Genomic DNA, 15,952 nt, shown 5'->3' with positions numbered 1-15,952 from the left:
ATCTGGACCGATCTGGGCCAAATTGAAGAAAGATGTCGAAGGGTCTAGCGCAACTCACTGTCCCAAATTTCAGCAAAATCGGATAATAATTGTGGCTTTTATGGGCATAAGACCTTAAATCGGTGGACCGATCAATTTGGAAGATATATCCAAATCTGAACCGATCTGGGCCAAATTGAAAAAGGATGTCGAAGGGCCAAACACAACTCAATGTCCCAATTTCAGCAAAATTGGATAATAATTGTGGCTTTTGTGGGCATAAGACCTTAAATCGGCGAATCGATCAATATCGCAGATATACCCAAATCTGAACCGATCTGTGCCAAATTGAAAAAGAATGTCGAAGGGCTAAACACAACTCAATGTCCCAATTTCAGCAAAATCGGATAATAATTGTGGCTTTTTTGGGCATAAGACCCTAAATCGTCGGATCGGTCTATATGACAGCTATATTCAAATCTGAATCGATCTGAAACAAATTGACGAAGGATGTCGAGGGGCCTTACACAACTTACTGTCCCAAATTTCAGCAAAATCGGATGACAATTGTGGCTCTTATGGGCCTAAGACCCTAAATCGGCGAATCGCTCTATATGGGGACTATATCAAGATATAGTCCGGTATAGCCCATCTTCGAACTCAACCTGCTTATGGACAAAAATGGGAATCTGTGCAAAGTTTCAGCTCAATATCTCTATTTTTAAAGACTGTAGCTCGATTTCAACGAACAGACGGACGGACATAGCTAGATCGTCTAAGATTTTGACGCTGATCAAGAATATATACACCTTGTAGGGTCGGAAATGGATATTTCGATGTGTTGCAAACAGAATGACAAAATGAATATACCCCCATCCTTCGGTGGTGGGTATTAAAAGGAAATTGTTAATATATAAAAGATACATCTTTGGTAGGGAATGTTTTTATACCCTCCACCATAGGATGGGGGTATACTAATTTCGTCATTTTGTTTGTAACTACGCGAGATATTAGTCTGAGACCCTATTAAGTATACGTATTCTTGATTGTCATGTCATTTTATGTCGATTTAGCCATGTCCGTCCGTCTGTCTGTAGAGAGCACGCTAACTTTCGAAGGAGTAAAGTTAGCCGCTTGAAATTTTGCACAAATACTTCTTATATTGGTCATGGTTAGCTATATTGGTCCACATTTTGATATAGCTGCCATATAAACCTATCTGGGTCTTGAATTCTTGAACCACTAGAGGATGCAATTATTATCCGATTTGGCTGAAATTTTGCACGACGTGTTTTGTTATGGCTTCCAACAACTGTGTTAAGAATAGTTCAAATCGGTCCATAACCTGATATAGCTGTCGTATAAACCGATCTGGAATCTTGACTTCTTGAGCCTCTAAAGGGCGCAAGTATTACCCGATTTGGCTGAAATGCTGCATGACATGTTTTGTTATGACTTCCAACAACTGTATTAAGAATGGTTCAAATCGGTCCATAACCTGATATAGCTGCCATATAAACCGATCTGCGGTTTTGACTTCTTGAGCCTCTAAAGAGCGCAAGTGTTATCCGGTTTGGTTTTTACTTGTTTAAATTTATTACCAATTGAAACTGATATAAAATAATTTTTTATATATCCACAAACATTACCTTTATTAATTTTTGTTAAAAATTGGTGATTATGAGTTTTGTTCTTTTTATTATTAAGTTTTTCATTATTTTTGTAGTTTTTACATAAATGACACATGGTCACCTCAAAGGCAAACCCATGGCAATTCATGCCCGCCTAATGTTGGCTGATTGAAATTTCATTTTCGAAAGATATCACATTTGAAATGACAACCCAAAAGTGAAACGATGTCAGTTTGATGTGTTGCATTTGGATAAGTAAAAAGGTTCGGCTATTTGATCATGCAGACTGAGGGATAGAGACACATACATAGGCAGGTAGATAGTGACAGAGAGAGAGGCATATAGTGGAAAAGATATAGCGGCAGTTACAAAGCCTAGAGAAATGCTTAGCTCAAGATTGAAGTTAGTAGCAAACATGGGCAATTTCACTCTACCCTAGATGACATGTCTACAAGTCAACAACTCTTAATGTGGTTTTACACTACGTTACAGCTTGCCACTAACTTGAATTTAAAGCCAAAAAAAAACAAATAAATGTAAAGATTCCCATTGTAAGGAAATGTGAGGAAGCTACACTGTGAACAAATGACAGCTTCTACGGTATGTACAGATAACATGGGTGATTTGTTTGGAAGAGGCGCGCAAGATAGTCAGAGGAAGAAGAAGACTACAGCTACATAGAACAGCTTATTCCATTTTTTGTTGAGGGAATAAGGGAAACAAGGGAATGGGTTTTCGCAATTCAAATGAAAAAGGAAGAAGGGCGATTTACTCGATGTGAAAGTAGAAAAAAGAAAACAAATCAAATCAATTCAATTCAAATCAATCAATGGAACAATTTGGGGAATGGGGTTCAGAGGTGGTGATGACTTAAACCCAAACTTACCCATAACCCTGGGAGGACAAGTAGCGTGATCAGGACCTGTGTGATCAATTCGAATAAATGAATAGAGTTGGTCAGATTGTTACACTTGGTTTGGTTGTTTTTGTTTTTTATTTTTTTGCTTTGTTCTTAAACGAGTTGTTGGTTGAACATCACATTTCTTTTTTTTTTTTTTTTAGTTTCATTTATTCTCTTCTCTGACATTTAAATTAAGTTTCAGTGTAGGGGTGTCTTTTGTCTTTTTTGTTTTGTAGAGAGAAGTAAAGTTAGTCACAAAACTATAAACTGGGTTAATTGTTTTAATTGCAAGTGTTTGTGTAAGAGTAGGATAGAGACAGTTAGAGAGAGAGAAAGCTATCTCTGTGATATTCATTCATTTTTTGTTGGGTTTTGGCTGTTCTAAAAATGTTGGCTTAGTTGTTTTTTTTTTGGAGAACTTATTCGTTTTAGTCACAACTCTATATACCGAACTCTAAAGAAGAAACTGCAACTGCTTTACAAGTTCTTCACTTCTAAAATGGATTTTGCTTTTAAACCTCAATAATTTTGTTTTTTTTTTCATTTTTTGATTTGTAAAGAAGAAGTCCTTCACTGACATTAAACAAAAGAAACATGGAAACAAGAGAAAGAGAGAGAGAGAGTGATAGAACAGGAAGTACTTACAGAACAGCACAGCTACAAAATCGGTGTCTTCGATGATTTTCAATAGAATTTTGGCATTGACTTCTTCGATGCGATCGGGCAAGTCCATGGCTTCCAATGAGGTGAGGAAATCAAGAACACCCTCTTCGTCCATCAGATCGCCATCATAGATAATTGGTTCCTTTTCCCTGTATGTGATAGATTGCATGGCAGAGAGTGAGAGAGATGGCCATTTTAATGAGAAGTATAGTATACTCGTATTCTTAAGACTTTAAGCCCTTTACGTTTCATCGTTATAACATTTTTGTAGTTTTTGTTAAAGCTGAAGATTACCTGAAATATGTAAGTGCTGGGAAATTTTTGATACCGTATTGTTTCGCTAAACGTTTGTCGTTGATTTTAACGAAATCCACACCGAAGGAATCGGTGTCATCGTCGATTTTTTCGAGTTCGGCTAACACTTTATCACAAGTAACACAGCTTCGGGCATCTGCAACATAAGAAAAGGAAAGACAAAGGGGATTAGAGTATATTTTGGAATATTAAGAAAATGATATTTTTGAAAATGAAGCTAGTCAAATGCGATTAAGTAACAAAGTGCGGATAGATCCACTCCATTGAATGAGAGGCTGATAACAATCCATATTTAAGCCATCATTAGACAGATTTTATATACATATGTTATATTCTAGAGCATCGTATAATTGCATTTTAAATTCTTCTATATTAATGAGTGCAGTCCGATAAAATTTTTATCACAATGGTTAGGGACCTTTTTTATGCCAAATCCGAACTAGGTGCCGTTTAGCGACATCACCTTGTAAAGATGTTTTATATGACTGGATACTTTCCGATATGGAGGGCACGGTCGCTTTCCGGGCCCTCCAATCCCAAAAACTTCCGTCTCCCCAAAATCTTTTCGATTTGGACAATATGAGGCTCAAATAAAAGGGTTTTAACTGTAGAGATTGCAATGCAAATTTTTTGACCATGAACAATACGCTAAGGAGTGCTGTCCGATTCAATTTTAAGCTCAATGATAAGGGGTCTCCTTTTTATAGCCGAGTCCGAACGGCGAGCCGCAGTGCGGCAGCTCTTTGGGAAAAAGTTCTTACATGGCAAAGTACCTCACAAATGTAGCCAGCATTAGTGAGGGGATAAACCAAATGCAAATTCTTGCAAATTTGCCCATGAACATTCCACCAAGGAACAGGGACAAACTTCTCACATATCAATGAGTGCAGTCCGATTCAAGTTTAAGCTCAATGATAAGGGGCCTCCTTTTTATAGCCGAGTCCGCAAGGTGTGTCGCATTGTGACACCTCTTTTGAGATGAAGTTTTTACCTGGCATAGTACCTCACAAATGTCGCCAGTATTAGGAGGGGTTAACCACCGCTGAAAATTTTTCTGATGTTCACGCCGGGGTTTGAACCCAGGCGTTTATCGTCATAGGCGAGCATGCTAACCTTTGCGCTACGGTGGTCACCGGTGGTATTAAGATTGGCGGTATGAAATTTAGCACAAGGAAATTACACCCTAAATCCAAAGTGAAAATATGCCCAAAAAGTATGTGGAGAACAACAACAACATTTTTGGAGCCCATTTTGGTTTTTTTGGGACCTTTTTCTTGTAGTTATTGGGGACAATTTGGGTTTTCCTCAAACCAATCTAAACTTTTCCAATTAAATTGAGGATAAATAATATGTAGGGCACGCGATGTATGGCAAGTCATACTCTTTTTTATGCCCCTTGTTTCAATCATTGTTGAGATAGCAACGAATGAACATGTGCAGTGGTATACCAATCGTTTTTCTGTTTTTATTTTAAAAACAATAATTTTGATTGATTAAACGCATGGAAGGTATAAAATAGTAATTAAATTTTCTTACTTCATATTTACTTTTGCAAAACACCTATCTTTCAGTCTAAAAATGGTGGTTTACATATTGAGAGAATTACAAATACTTCAAGAGAGTATTTCACGGCGAAGCCTCTACGGTGCTATTTGCTTTTTTGTAAAAAATTTAACATTACTAAAACACAAGTAAAAAGGCGTTAAGTTCGGCCGGCCGAACTTTGGATACCCACCACCTCGGGCATATATGTAACCTTTCATCAAAATCCGATGAAAATTGCATACCTTATGTCCCATAGTAGTTATAACGAAATATGTTCAGATTTGGACCAAATACTAATAAGTACAAGTCATTGTTCCATTGTGTATAACAAAATATTGGTCTTTTTAGTAGCTATATCTACAAATAAATTGATCTGAACCATATACAACATGGATGTCGAAAAGCCTAACATTAGTCACTGTGTCAAATTTCAGTGAAATCGGATTATAAATGCGCCTTTTATGGGGCCAAGACATTAAATCGAGACATCGGTCCACATGGCAGCTATATCCAAATCTGGACCGATTTGGCCCAAAGTTGCAGAAAAATTACGAAAAGCCTAACACAACGCACCGCCCCAAATCTCGGCGAAATCGGACAATAAATTGCGGCTTCCATGGCCACAAGATGTCAAATCGGGTGATCTTGTTATATGAGAGCTATATTAGATTAAAGACCCATTTCAACCGTAGTTGGCACGGTTATTGGACGTCGTAACAGAACACTACATTCAAAATTTCAGCCCAATCGGATAACAACTGGGGCTTCTAGAGGCCAAATATGTCAAAACTAGAGATAAGTTTATATGAGAGCTATATCTAAATCTGAACCAATATGGCCTATTTGCAATCCCCAATGACCTACATTGATTAGATGTTTCTGCGCAACATATCAAACAGCTGGCTTTATGCGCTCGACCGTTATCATAATATCGACAGACGGACTGACGGACATGGCTAGATCGTCATAAAATGTCCAGACGATCTAGAATATATGGGGTCGCAGATCTTTATTTCGAGGTGTTACAAATGGAATGACTAGGTTAATATACCCCCATCCTATGGTGGTGGGTATAATAATGAGATATGCCTATGTATATATATGAAAGCTTTATCTAAATCTGAAACCTCCTTTTCTTTCCATTTGGATTCCAATAAGCAAAATTCGAAATATTATGGAGATCGCTTAACGATAACTCGTGCCGACTTGACGTCCAAAGGGGGTTATAGTGCTTGCTAATGAATTCAGTTACGGATTTCAGGTCCTGCATGACATTAGTATACAAAGCAAACACTGTTTGTTTGTCCCGAGTAGACTCAAAAACGGCTGAAGCGATGTTCATGAATTTCTAACAGATGGTAGAGTTTGGCCCTCCGGTGAAAATAGAGTACCTCATTTTGTGATATTCGCGAGGGGGACAGACCCTCCTCCTAAGCTTAATTTTCAAAAACGCTAAATCTTGAGATTGAGGCATCAGTTTAAGCGAAATGTATGCTAGGGTGGCCCAAAAACACAAACTTTGGGCTCAAATAACCATGGGGGACGCCCTACCCCAAAACCCACCCAAACGGATATTGAGTTTTTTTTAGAAGCCCCTTCTAAAACCCCCCCTAAATGATTAAAGGTTTCCTTAAAATTTCGTACAAATAGCTAACCATAACCACCTTCTGGCTTTTTTGTTGAATTTGTACGATTAGAATTTGCTCACAATGTACTTAATATTGCAACTCAATTAAATGTGACTTGAAGGCAAGTGCCTGGCAACATATTTTGATAAATTGAGATGAATAGATTCTATTAAGATCTACAAATTGAGAAACACACCACTGCGCTAAGACAATGCAAAACGTGTGGGGGGGGGGGGGGGGGGGGGGAGAACACCACCCACCACAATAAGACATTGGGGAAATTATAAATTGTCCACACCCCATTAAAACAATCAGATTAGAATATAAATATTGCAAAAGTTTATCTGCGATGAAGATCGCAGCCTTAAACCTCAAATTCATAGGAAATGTCCTCATTATTGTGTTGCCTTTTTCAGTTCAATTGGAGGTAGGCCACGGAAATGTTTACGCCATGAATAGTAGGACAGCATAGAAGAGAAGAGAAGAGAATACAGGGAAATTGGATGATTTATGAGCAACCTGGCAGAGCACAATTAATTTACACGTGTTCGCGCAAATAGAAGATGCGAAACGAATTGGCGAATGGTGAATGGCAAAGTGGCACCTCCAACAGATTCCTGTCGCACTGAATCATAAACATTGCCACCACCACCGACAGCTGGTAGAAGGGAATGTGGGGAGCCCGGTGGGTGAAGCAAGCCAAAGCAATGACATGGTCTATGCCTTGGTCTTGGGTGTCGTCTTCATCCTAGTCACCATCACCATCATCATCATCATCACTGCCATCATCATCGTCATTGTGCTTCTTAACAGCTGCGCTGCCGCCAAGAACAATGACATAATTCTCAATTTATTTTGAATGAATGAAAACGTACATTTTTATTATTAATTGATGAACTTTTTTTACATTTCTATTCATGGTGTTTTTGTTTTCGTTTTTGTTGCGCCATCTTCCCATATTCCGGTGTGGACCACCACTACCACCGTCGAGCCCATCATTCGCCTTGTCCTTTTGCTGCTTTTGGTGTCATTACGAAACAGTCATAACCACTGAGCTATGAAAATGAATCAAAAATCAGCATTTCAGATTTCAAATTTGAGATGTGAGGAGCAACAGTTCGAGATGCGACAGCTATGAGTCGGCAGTAGGCTCACCAACACCACCAACACAACCGTCACCACTACCATCAGCATCAGCATCAACGCCAATGAAACCGCTTGCTGATCACAAACTTGTTGATTTTTTGATTCATAAAAATATTTGAGATGGATGTATGGATGGATGAAAGAATGAATGAATGGTTGGATGGATGGATTATGGGCCACTTGTAACAGTGGGCCCATTATTTGAGCACCTCTAATGAGGAGCTGCTGATGATGATGAGTAGGCTGCTGTTCATGTTGATGTGATGACTGCAACAGCCAGCGTGAGCGGCACTGGCTTGGCTCTGGTGTTTGCTCTTGTCGTTCGGCTGCCTTTTCTTCTTCAAATTAAGACAGAATGGCAAAATTAAATGAATACCCTTCACCTCCCATACGCCATAAGATAGACAATCATTTTGATTAATATGCAAATGTATGCTTGTACTAATCGACCTACACTCACTCATACACACGCACTCACACTTTATCTACACAAGCCAGCAAATACCAAGTGTGCATGTGTTGGCATGCAATGTTTGGTATTCATATTTATTCACGGGCGCAAATTCTCACACATACAAATACGTTTTGTAGGTGAAAGTACACATGTCGTGCTGTTTGGTGGTGCTGGCGACGGTGATGGTGGTCATGTAGTTGAGGAATGCCTTCACACAATTCGAAATGAATGAGGAACCGAAATAATGTAAATACGGGCATAAAACATTCGAATAAACATTTAAGCAGAAGGCTGCGGGAACATGGAAGAAATGGAGAGAAAGAGAGAGAGAGCAAGACAAGGTGGTTATGATTCAGGATCAAAAGCTAGAGGTGCAGTTGGAGGTGTTCATAATAAATAAAAACAACATTTTATAGCTACTCACACATCACAGCTTGGCCGTCTATCCTATGTCCGTGTTCTTATATATAAAAACATATGCATATGTGTGTGTGTGTTTTGTTGTTTTACTTAGTACATATGAATATTTACCCACAAAAACATATGAATTATGCAGATCTTTGTTTCATACATATTTATATATTATTTTGTTTATATTACCATATGCACACTTCCAACCACCTGAATGCGGACATAGTGCGAGTATGGTATTTACATTGAATAGCAGTTCCTGGGTCAATAATACTATAAGAGGAGCATGGGTTTGAAATTACATAGCAAAACAATTTAGTAATGAATTTCTTTATGGCCATAAATATTGAAAATAACTGAGCGCCATGAAACTTGTTCGTGATTTCATTTGTACTATGACTACTTGAAGAAAATTATTTAAAGAAAAGTTGATTAAAGATAAGTTAATGTTAAGCAAAGACAATGGAATGAACTTTTGCATATTTTTTCATTATTAGGTTATGATTTTGCCCATTCAAATTTTCATCATCTATTAAATAAAATTGTTTATTTGTTGTCGGGTTGATTGCTTGTTCCGTATAGACTAAACAACGGCTGAACCGATTATTTTTTAAAATTTTCACAGATTGTGTAGGACGATGTAGAAGGAGTGTCCCTGGTGCTTTCGGAGCAGGGTCCGCCCAAAATTAAGAGATATCCGAGTGGGACAATATGAGACTCATATGAAAGATATCAATCAAAAAAGCGGTGCAGGTGCCGTCCAGCCCCAAAAACCATAAAAAAAACACCCCAAATAGATATGCTTTAAAAAGAAGATAGCCTCCCAAACCAAGAAATTTTAGGGACTTCACGGCTTTTCCCTATAAAATTTGCTTTCAAAAATTGTCCCCATAGATCAATATGCCCGTTTGGGGGCTTTATGACACATGTTTCTAAATTTTGATATCGGATTCATACTGGACTCTCCAGTACCTTTCATTTGAGTTCTTCGCAAACGTATGTGTTCCTAATATTATTTGAAAGGTTTCAGTAAATCCAACGCATATGATGGTTATCAAACCAATATTTCAGGTACAATAAACAGTCAGAGCATTTCATATCAAACTCTAAATCCAACTAAGTTTCGATATGGACCTAAAGTAAAGTTTTAAGCCGCCACGACATTTAGTTTTTTATGGGAGCACTAAATAGTAATCTAAGCAGATTTGTAAATATATAAAAAAAGGTCATCCACTATTGAGATGGCACAGATCCATGAATTTAAGTAAGAATTATTTCAGAACGCACCTTATTCGCCAGATTTAATTCCCTAGGATTATTTTTTGTTTCCAAACTAAAAAAAGTAAAAAAAGGACGAACTTTAGATACCCACCAACTCGGGTACACATGTAAACCACCTTTCGTCATAATCCGGTGAAATGCATAATGTAAGCACCCATAGCTGCTTTATTGATATATGGTCCGATTTGGACCAAATTGGACACGGATATTGAGTGGTCTATTAAGTACAAGACATTGTTCAATTATGTTAAACCAAATATTGGTGTTTTTGTAAGACCGATCTGAACCATATACGACACGAATATCGAAAAGCCTAACATAAGTCACTGTGTCATATTTCAGCGAAATCGGATTATAAATGTGCCTTTTATTTGGCCAAGACTATAAATCGAGAGATCGGTTTATATGGCAGCTATATCAAAATCTGAACCAATCTGGACCAAATTGAAGAGGGCTGACGAAGGGCCTGTAACAACTCACTGTCCCAAATGTCGACGAAAAATGAGAATAAATGTGCCTTTATTGGCCGAAAACCTTAAATCGAGAGATCGGTCTTTATGGCAGCTATATCCAAATCTGGACCGATCTAAGCCAAATTGCAGAATGTTGTCGAAGAACCTAACGCAACTCACTGATCCAAATTTCTGCGAAATCAGATAATAAATGCGCCTTTTATGGGCCCAAAACCTTATATCGAGAGGTCGGTTTTAATGGCAGCTTTATCCAAATCTAGACTGATCTGGGCCAAATTGAAGAAGGATGTTGAAAGGACTAACACAACTCACTGTCCCAAATGTAGGCAAAATCGTACAATCAATGCGCCTTTTATTGGCCCATAACCATAAATCGAGAGATCGGTCTATATGGCAGGTATATCCAAATTTAGACCGATCTGAGCCATATTGAAGAAGAATGTCGAGGGGCCTTACACAACTCACTGCTCCAAATTTAGGCGAAATTGGAAAATAAATGCGCCTTCCACGGGCCCAAGACCTTAAATCGTGAGATCGGTCTATATGGCAACTATATCCAAATCTAGACCGATCTAGGCCATATTGCAGGAAGATGTCGAGGAGCCTAATACAACTCACTGTCCCAAACTTCGGCGAGATCGGAGAACAAATGCGCCTTTAATGAGTCCAAAACCTTATATCAAGAGATCGGTCTATATGGCAGCTATATCCAAATCTGGACTGATCTGGGCCAAATTGAAGAAGGATGAAAGGCCTAACACAACTCACGTTCCAAATTTTAGTGAAATCGTACAATAAACTCGCCTCTTATAGGCCCATAACCTTAAATCGAGAAATCGGTTTATATGGTAGCTATATCTAAATCTGACCTAACACAATTCACTGTCCCAAATTTCACGCAAAAGCGTGATTTCAACAGACAGATGGACGCGTACATGCTAACCTCTGCGCCATGGTGGCTTCCAATGCTCCTTTATGGAATGCTTGTGGGAAAATTTGCGTTTATTTATCAGCTCAGGAAGTACAGTCAAATATAATTGTAACCCAATATGGACTATAATTGGTGTGTTGTTGAAAATTTCAGCAAAATCGGATGAATACTACCAGTTTTAGAGCTAAATGTATTAAATCGGGAGATCTGTCTATGGGAGATCTTTATTAGTTTGATCTCATTTAACCCGTTTATGATCTTAAACTGTATATATGGAAATAATTCGGAACTCTTTTTAAATTTCAGATTAACATCTTTGTTTTGTAAGTGTGATTAAAGCTCATTGGTATGTAGGTGACGTATTTCCCTTAGTTGTAATTGGAGTATCTTATATACATACATACATAAAAAAAAATATGAAACATTCAGCAAGAATAGTGGGCTTCAAAAAGCTCTCTCCACCTAATTTTACCGCTTGTCAACTGCTTAACTTTATCGTGGCGTATACGTACTCCACTATCACTTTGGATAACTCATACGACACCCAGTCCATGTAAGCAATTTTAAGTAAGACTTGAATTGGTTCAACATTCGCAAAGAACGGAACAATTTGATAAGAAAAATGTGAATGGAATAAAAACGAATTGTCTAAAACAAATTTATTAAATTTAGCAAAAAAAAAAACTTTCTTCATATCACTCTTTAAAATTTTTTCAATGGGAAAAATATTCCATACCTCTTTAAAGTCAAAATTTTGATAACATATGGTATCTTGGGGTCTTAGGCCCTTAAAAGCCACATTTATTATCCAATTTTGATGAAATTCGGAACAGTGGGCTGTGTAAGGTCCTTCGACACACTTCTTCAATTTGGCTCAGATCGGTCCAGATTTCGATATAGCTGCCATATAGACCGATCTCTCGATTTAAGGTTTTGGACCCATAAAAGTCACATTTACTGTCCGATGTCGCCGAAATTTGGGACAGTAAGTTGTGTTTAGCCCCTCGATATACTTCTGCAATATGGCCCAGTTCGGTCCAGATTTAGAAATAGCTAGCATATAGACTGATCTCTCGATTTAAGGTTTTGGGCCCATAAAAGGCGCATTTATTGTCCGATGTCGCCGAAATTTCGGACAGTGAGTTGAATAAGGCCCTTCGACTTCATTCTTCAATTTGACCTAGATCGGTCCAGATTTGAATATAACTCCCATATAGACCGATCTCTCGATTTAAAGTCCGATGTCTCCGACATTTGGAACAGTAAGTTGTGTTATTCTTATTCAATTTTCCTCAGATCGGTCCAGATTTGGATTTATCTGCCTTATAGACCGATATCTCGATTTAAAGTCTTGGCCCCATAAAAGGCACATTTATAATCCGATTTCACTGAAAATTGACACATTGACCTATGTTAGGATTTTCGACATCCGTGCCGTATATGGTTCATATCGTTTTATTTTTAGATATAGCTACTTAAAAGGCCAATGTTTTTTTAATACACAATTTTGAACAATGACTTGTACTTATTAGTATATGGTCCAAATCGGAACATATTTCGATATAGCTGCTCTGGGACATAGGGTATGCATTTTTCACCGGATTTTGACGAAAGGTGGTTTACATATATACCCGAGGTGGTGAGAGTTAAAAGTACGGCCCGACCGAAATTAACGCCTTTTTACTTGTTTTACGATAGTCAGCTCACAATAAAAAAAAAACTTTACGTGGTTTTACTTGCTGATAATCATTTTGTAACTCCCATAAATTTCACCTAGAAAAGCCTGAATGGTGTCCAAACTTTGTCACACGCTTTTTATCATCACAAAATAAAAGCCAAAGACCTTATTTGAGAATATGTCATATTCGCTATGAAATTTTAAAGCGATTTAAAGAATATTCTATCCCTTTGCCTTTGGAGAGCAACTTATTAGGTTTGAGGATTTCAGTTGTGCATAGGTGCTTTTTATTAAAGTAGGTCAGTTGATATGATAAAAGGACACAACTAGCCATGTTTAGGTGTGGATTCCGATTTGATTCTTTGAGGCTCTAATTATTGTTTTTGACTGGTGTATGACCCTCCACATATACCTTTCTTCCGAATAGTCTTTGTGAGCAGCTGGTGGACACAATTCTTATCCGATTCGGATGAATTTTGTTCAACTCTCCTTATGCTTATGCTACTTTGGTATACACGGTTAAAAAACTCATTAAGTTTACCCAAGTCAATGGGACTTTGAATTGCTCAAAATGGTTTTTTTCTTAAAAGAATTTTCACATGGAGCTCTATGGTGGCCGTGGAGGTCTTGTCAAATCATCATTTATTTCATCCACAATTTAAGTTGGCCCAAAAAAAAAAAAAACCCTCAATTTCGCTTTTTCTTAATTTTTCTGTTTGGGTTTTGCAATTAAACCCACACAATAATCTCTAAATATTTCCCCCTTTAAGACCCCGTCGACATGCGTCAGGAAATCTTTGTCAATACAAGCCAATACATTTAGTTTTGTGTTTCCGGCAAGTACACGAACATTTCTAGAGGCACTTATGTTTTCTACGGACATTAGCAGTCAGTTTTGACAAGCCCCAGCATTACAAGTTTTTGCAACCATAATTGACCGTTTTTCTCTTTTGTTCAACCTTCGGCTACGCAACAACACCCTTTGTTATGGTTTTTCGTGGCTTACCATGTTATTTATTGGGAAGGACGAAAGAAAAACAAGAACGAACCAACAATTTGGAGGCCTGCCTTCGGAGGTAGCTTCCAAGCAGTGCGTTAGTCAACCTGGCCTGGTTTGGCCATCATTAATATGGCTTATAGTTCTAATCCATAATTGGTGTGTTTCTACTTTCTTCTTTCCTAATCTATCCTTAATCTGATGACGTAGAGTGTTTAAGTTTTAGGGTCGAATGGTTGGTCGGTCGGTCGTTGGGTTGGTCGTTTGGTTGGTACGTAGGTAGTTTACGATGCATATGTTCACCTCATGTTTATTTTATACGTCTTTGCCTTTGTCGTCCGTCCGTCCGTCTTTGCTACTTTCCTTTTTGCCCCATTCATTTTTATGTTTATTTAACACCCGTCGCCGTTGTCGTCTTTGCCTTCGATGTCTTCTTAGCTACGATGAAGATGATGGTGTGATGGTAATGGTGCGGTGGTGTTTGTGAGGCCGGTGCGTATGTTTTCCCTTTTTGTGTTGTGTTGTTGTCTTGCCATTGGAGAGTGAGTGCAAGAGAGAGCACAATTTTTATAGGGGTTCCAATCAATTTCTCTTAAAAACGAGTCTAAAAAACATGCCAACACACACACACATACGCACACCTTGTTCTACTCAGTTATGTGTGTGCACATACATATTCATATCTTTTTGCTTTTGCTTTTGTTTTTGTGGCAGTTGTTGTGTTCCTTCTTGTTCGTTAAATTAAGAAATATTTTTAAATAGGTTAAGATATAGGCCCCTAAGAAACCTTGTTGCCTTTTCCTGCTGCTTTTTATGTTATTCACCGCCGCCGACGCCGCAGCCACCGCCACCGCCACTGACGTCGCCAGCTGCCACACAACTGTTTATAATGTTGTTGTTGTTGGTGTTGTTGCGAAATATTACATTGTTGCCAGTTGTGATTTATATGCATTAATTAAGGGGGAAAAAGGCAATGACAGCAACCTATCTAAAAACGACTTCGCAATGACCTAAGCGAGCTGATGCGGCTGGCTGATGCCGTGGCTGTGGCTATGTGGCGTTGGCTGTTGCTGCCGCCACTGCCACTGATGATGATGAGACCGATGATGGGGATTCTAAGTAATTTAAGACATTAGACAATATTTTTCTGGCGGTTATATGTTTGGAAAATGGCGGGCATATTTTAATTTCGTTTGTGTTTTTTGTTATTTTCGGGTTTTTTGCTTTTGGCACAATGGGAGCTTTTGTTTCACGCTCGCAAATATGTTGCGTGAGTGGGTGGCTGGCTGCTGGTTGCCTAGGAGATTTGAGATTTTCATATACACCACAGAGCGAGTATAACACAGCGAGTGTCATAATTAATTATCAAACTTTGAACGCACATGTTTTTAAGATGCGGATTAAATGCCACTACCCACCACCAACCCATTACCAGTTGCGGCACCAGCAGCCGTAACAGCAGCAGAAGCAGCTGAATTTCTCTGAAATATGGACGGGACATTATCGAATATTTAGCTTCCTTAATAATTTATGAGCTGCCGCTGAGCGACTACACCTGCGGCCATGTGGCTGACTATTTGCCTATATGGGCTATGAGCAATGGGTAGGAGTTTCATCTCCATATCAAATGAATGGCCATATTTCACACAAAAACCGTTGTGTGTGGACTGTGAATTAATGCACCACAATGAAATTGCTATTAATTTGTTGCAATTAATTGTTGGCCAAAGGGAGGACAACTGTGAAAGACTCCCATCCGGCCATTCCCTTTGGCATTTGAATTTCATATGTGTAAAAAGGATTGCCTTGCAAATGATTAATCGATTGATTGATGGCTTATGATGATTTTCCAGTTGAGTATTTTTAGAGGTTTTTGAAAAATGAAATTGCTTGCTCTTGTTGGCCCTGGTTGCTTTTTG

General features: G+C 38.4%; 1 protein-coding gene across 11 annotated transcripts in view; it reads right to left on the bottom strand.

Annotated features, from left to right (window-relative positions):
• Positions 1-15,952, bottom strand: part of LOC106087600 (uncharacterized) — a 91,382-nt gene that overhangs the window by 55,498 nt on the left and 19,932 nt on the right. For 6 of the 11 annotated variants that reach the window (XM_013252700.2, XM_013252703.2, XM_013252705.2 and 3 more), the window contains exons 3-4: positions 3,469-3,625; positions 3,157-3,323 (exon numbers count right to left, since the gene is read on the bottom strand). In XM_013252700.2, the coding sequence (XP_013108154.1) occupies positions 3,157-3,323; positions 3,469-3,625 (324 nt within the window). Of the gene's footprint in view, positions 1-2,496; positions 2,533-3,156; positions 3,324-3,468; positions 3,626-15,952 lie in introns of all 11 variants that reach the window. The other 5 variants (XM_013252698.2, XM_013252697.2, XM_013252701.2 and 2 more) reach the window with 1 other exon arrangement.

Source organism: Stomoxys calcitrans, chromosome 5 (genome assembly GCF_963082655.1).
Source record: "Stomoxys calcitrans chromosome 5, idStoCalc2.1, whole genome shotgun sequence".
Lineage (NCBI taxonomy): Eukaryota > Metazoa > Arthropoda > Insecta > Diptera > Muscidae > Stomoxys > Stomoxys calcitrans.
Note: the sequence above shows the minus strand (reverse complement) of the source record. Positions and strands in the feature narration are given on the sequence as shown.